We start from the raw sequence: 4,908 nt of genomic DNA, 5'->3' as shown, positions 1-4,908 counted from the left end.
TCAATTTGGGTTATATCCCACTAAGTACTTACCATCAAAAATGTCTATAAGTGGGGTTCCCGGAGCGATGGGGATATTTGATGTTGTCTCACTGATGATGTTGAGGAGTGATTTGACCTCTGATTCTAGATGCTCCACTGTTTTTATTACCTTCTAATGAAAACAAGGGAGACAGATGGAGAAAGGGGGTAGTCGTAAGAGTCAAGTGGAAGGAGTTGTACCAAATATGTTAGCAGAAGTGCAAATTTAACGTCCCATAATGCTAACAGCTGATTTAATTTATATTGTGCATTGCAGATTTAAATATTCCTTGGGTTATGCTGGCCTCTAGTGGCATGAAGTATTAAAATTTTGTTTGCAAGAGTTAGATTACAGCACCTCTGTATAAAGGATCACCCATCATTTGACTTCTTGGAGGGAGCTTTGCATTCACTTGCTTTTAATTCTCTCTCATTTCTGAGCCACCATCACATCCAAGAAAAGAAGCTGCACAGAAGATGAGAGGAGCTGATGGGGTGGAAAGAAGAGGGCTGGGACGAGAGCAGGAGAGAGGTAACGTTGGCATTTGAGAACAGACCGTGTGCAGTTCGGCAGCTGCCCAGCTGGGAATAGTTAGCACTGGACACGTATCTTGTGAGTGCTTAAGACACCAGGGAAAAACATTAAAACTCTGCAGTTTTCCTAGACTCACATGTCTCTGGTGGTAATGGCTTTACGGATAGTTACAAACCATGACGTCTGAAAAAAAATAGTCAGACCTTGAATAGAATAAAATCAAGAAGGGACAGTGTCTAGAAACATCATTTTTCTTTCTTTCTTTGGTGAAAAGGATGGGGCAGAGGTCTGGTAAGGTCCAGGAGCCAGCGCAACAGCTCTTACCTCTTCAATAATATCTAAGCGTTCGTGGATCGTATCGTGTTCGTTACACCAGTGTCCTCTTCCCAGGCTTCCAGGTAACACACTGACAGGGTCTGCAGCAGCTGGAAAAACAGCCACAGTTAATTAGCAGGAGGTTTTTAATAGCAGTCCTTCCTTTCTGATTTCTGAAGTGGCATTTTGCACACTAAACAGCATTGTTTATGAAACCAACGTAGGAGTCCCAGGTAGAAATTGAGCCTCTCTCTTTATAACTACAGCTGTACCCCAGTGCTGTGAACATCTCCTTGGCTGTACAGATTGTTGCGGTTGATTGGAACAAGGTGTTCTCCCTTGCCAGGAGTACCTTTTTGGTTTTTTTGTGCATTTGTTTTACACAATATGTTTTTTCCTACCTGTGTAGGCTAAGTTTATAGACTGTAACTCTTCTCTACAAGTACAAAACTGAAGCGTTGGGAAGATCTGCCTTGCACGTCAGTTCCTCTTAGACTTTCTTCGGAAGCAGCTGGACATTAAAGCTTTGAAGAGCAGCAAAGTTTGCCCACTTACGCCCTGAATACGGATACAAGCTGGTGATTCCGCTGTGCCAGAAGCTTGTCCGTAATAGTCTGATTTTGCAATGAGAAGGGAAACAATAAAAGTGTGTACAGCTGATGCCATTTGCTGACCAAGTGTCTCGCATATGGTGCTAAATTTAAAGTCACTTATCTCTGTCACTTACCTGTATTTACCGCTCAGTACTCATGAGCTCTTGCTCTTTGGAAGTTTCATTCTGCTGGCTCTGCTCCCTGAAAGGTCAGTACCTGCTGGCATCCATGCTTTAACAGAGCCAATTTCCTTTCCATAACTATTGTGCAACATTCAGTAATGTTTAGATTTTAATATGCGTGCATGGAACTGTAACAGAGTATTTTAAACCCCACTTAAAGTGATAACATATCTTGCTCCATGTAAAGTTAGGTCTTGTTCTTGTTTGAGGCCTGAAGACACTCTGATAACGAGAAAGCAGCAGTAACTCACTCGGTTGTTGTTTGATTGTGACAGAGACAGAGAGGAAACTGTGAGGTTGTGTTATAATGAGCAGTAAGAAATGTTTAAGAGCAACTAGTTCTGTCTTCAGCGCTGTTGTGCAAGAGCAGTGATTTGGAACTGCTGCAGTGCTTCATCGCAAGTCTGTGCCAAGATTTCTGGATTGTAGGTATCGGATGATGGCAAACACATGTCAGTAAGGACTGTAGCCATTGCAGCATGACAGGATGAGAGATGTGGTCTGAGTTGGAATGGTATCCTTAAAACTGAAGGGCAGGGAGAAGGAGAGGATTAAAATGGGTTCTAATGTACTAGGTGTTATTTAGAAATTGGTTTGGCAGAGCTTAAGAGAGAATTTTTGGTGGTTTATTTTTAACAAGATTTTGATTTGGGGTTTTTTGGTGCGTTCACCAGGAGGTGGTGCTGTTAGGACAGAATCCCTAAGAATTAATCTACCTGTTTACAGAAGACTGCTGAAATACGGCAGGTACTGAGACACTAGCTGCTTTGCAGTTGCCCCTTTTCCCCCCTTTGTTGCTGCTGGTGGTGTTTTGGGAGTGTTGTTACCTTGTAACTTAGTGGTCAAGTGAACCATGCTACTTCTCAAAATTTTTGTTTATTTACATGTTTTTTCCAGTATGGCTGGAAATATGGAAATACTCAAATTCTTTGTCAGGTGGTTACAAAGCAGTGGCTGGTCTTTGTCTACAAACCTTGGCTTTCCTAATAGTAGGATAATAGCAAGGTAATCTCCATTGTACTGTCAGAGATTAATAAAATTTCCACCTTTCCAATATTCCCAGCTTTAGCTCTCAGCATTGAGCCTGATGGCCCAATTCAGTTGTACACTGAACTGCCACCCATCGTGTTGGAGAGAGGACCAAGGGCAAGCAGAAGGCACGGTGATAAGGTAACTGCAGATCAGTCGTTGGCTGCTGGGAACACTCCCAGATCAAACTACAAGTCAACTGTGAAAAGAGGCAGCAGAAATCATTAGGTGGACTAAGAGCAAATGGAAGAATTTAAGAATCCCCCAGGAGGTTATTTTTCATTGTATTAACCTAGATGTAGATGACTGAATCACAAGGTGGATGGAAAGTTTGGGTGAAGGCCAGCACCAGTGGTATGCAGTTGTTAAAGGAGCTTTTGGCCACCCTTAAGTTACATGCCAGGCTTGTTTAGTTTTGTCCATTCCCTAGAAATGGAAATGCAAGAGGGTTAACGTTGGATGGCTCAAGTTAGTGTTGGCCACTTCTCTTTCTCTAATCATACATCTTATATCATGCTGGTCCATTAAAGAAAGCCCAGAGCTCTGCTGTAGGGGAAGCAGGAGTAGCTGTCTGTCCTACCCGAATCAGACTTCGACCCAGAGACTCTCTGGCCTTTCCAAACTGCCTAATGGCATGGTGGGCATGCCTGTTGGCACGGTGCAAGGCTCCTTTTTCGTGATACAGGACCTTAAATCTGCAAAGTGACTTTTTGAAGCAGAAATTGTGTAAGATCTTACCCAAAATGCCACTTTAATAATTCCTTTAGCTTAGCCCTTCTATGTAAAAGAGGATTCTGTTCAGCACAAACCTCAGCATTGTGCTGACTGCTGCTCTAGGCAGGTGCACGTAGATGGGGAGATTAGACACGATGGATGACTGTCATTTGTTCAGAGCAGGGTGTGCCATGATAGGTATGTATAGCCAACGTAAGGGTGTTGCATCTTACTGTGAGGTTACCAAAACCCTGCACAGCTTTGTGTGCATGTGCACGTCTAGAGAAAGAGGTAAAGGGGTTGCTGTGAAATGCAGGACTTGGTAGTGCTTGGTTCCTTGGGGTGATTGGCTCCTCTCTTCTGGCGTGCAGACAGACAGCTTTCGGGCACTCGGAGCACATCACTGTGTTATCAACTAATGGGCTTACTGAAGGAGGAGGAAGTGTCTTGTCCTACTCTGATGGGACTGTAAGGTGTTACCCAGAACCACAGAACTAGTGCAGTGCCTAAAAAATTTGACACATAGTCCAAGGCTAAGTGTCTCAGGAAGCACCTGATAGCTGTTGTTAGCGAGTGATAGAGTTAGTAGAAACCAAAGCATGTCTAGTGCCCAGGCCTCACAGCATGGAGTTGGCTGAGGGCTGACCCAGGAGACACCTTCTCGGCCAGGGCCTGTGTGTCTGTCTGGTTAGCAACTCTCGCACCTGAGCAGAGGTGCTCTGGCACTTGGGATTGCCCCTTCACCACCATGCTGGAACAGGGTACTTCAGGTGGGCGGTCGCTGCTGCTGGCTGGGCAGCCAGCGCTCTCTGGTCAGTGTCGTTTTCTTCTGTTTTCTGAGCCTTGGCTTGAGGCTTTGGCTGCTAAAAGCCCTGATGGTTATTTTATTGTCTGGCTTTAGCTTTTAACCCACAGCCGTTATCTCTGGGATGGGCTGTTCACAGGACACATCCAGTCCCTTGTAAATATGGCACGGTTCTGGGTCACGATGGTCAGACAATTCAGCTGAAGCAGTAACTTCGGTGTGCTCAAAGAGAATCACATGTTGCTTATGAGCGCTGCCCTTCTCTGTATTGCAGATGGTGAAAGAAAATGACGCAGGCTGCCTTTGGCACCAGCCTTCTCCAGCAGCATCTCTACCTCGCGCAATAATAGCAGCCGCCTTGCAAAGGGAGTGAAGAATGGAAGGCTGCAAGCCATGAGAGCAAAGGACTAATGGCCTTTTAGGGTACTTCCATGAACTTGCTCTCTTACTGCTGAAGAAACATTTTTAAAATGTAAATTAGAATTTTTACTTGCCTATGTGTCAAAGCACATGCATAAATGCAGAAAACTTTGACAGTAAATTTTAAAACTGACAGCTGTTAAGAGTAAACTGTTCTTTGTATGCTGTATAAATTACGTGTTTAAAATGCGTGGGTATTTGCAACTTCTGACAGCTTAAGCAAGCGTGTAGAAGGCATATTGTAATGTCTTAAATATCTCGTTTGAAACTTAATGGATTACGTCAGGCAGATACT

The 4,908-nt window shown here is 44.1% G+C and overlaps 1 protein-coding gene across 1 annotated transcript; it reads right to left on the bottom strand.

Moving 5' to 3' along the window:
* PLAC9 (placenta associated 9) lies at positions 1 to 4,138 on the bottom strand. The gene is made up of 4 exons (XM_009641862.1): positions 4,035 to 4,138; positions 1,833 to 1,867; positions 880 to 983; positions 1 to 153 (listed from the first exon to the last, which is right to left on the bottom strand). Exons 1-4 carry the CDS (start codon positions 4,136 to 4,138, stop codon positions 1 to 3), a joined length of 396 nt encoding a protein of 131 aa, XP_009640157.1.
* Between the last annotated feature and the right edge of the window lie 770 nt (positions 4,139 to 4,908).

The sequence above is a fragment of the Egretta garzetta genome, unplaced genomic scaffold, assembly GCF_000687185.1.
Source record: "Egretta garzetta isolate BGI_Z169 unplaced genomic scaffold, ASM68718v1 scaffold56, whole genome shotgun sequence".
Classification (NCBI taxonomy): domain Eukaryota; kingdom Metazoa; phylum Chordata; class Aves; order Pelecaniformes; family Ardeidae; genus Egretta; species Egretta garzetta.
The sequence above is the reverse complement of the archived record's forward strand: the minus strand, read 5'-3'. Positions and strand labels throughout refer to the sequence as shown.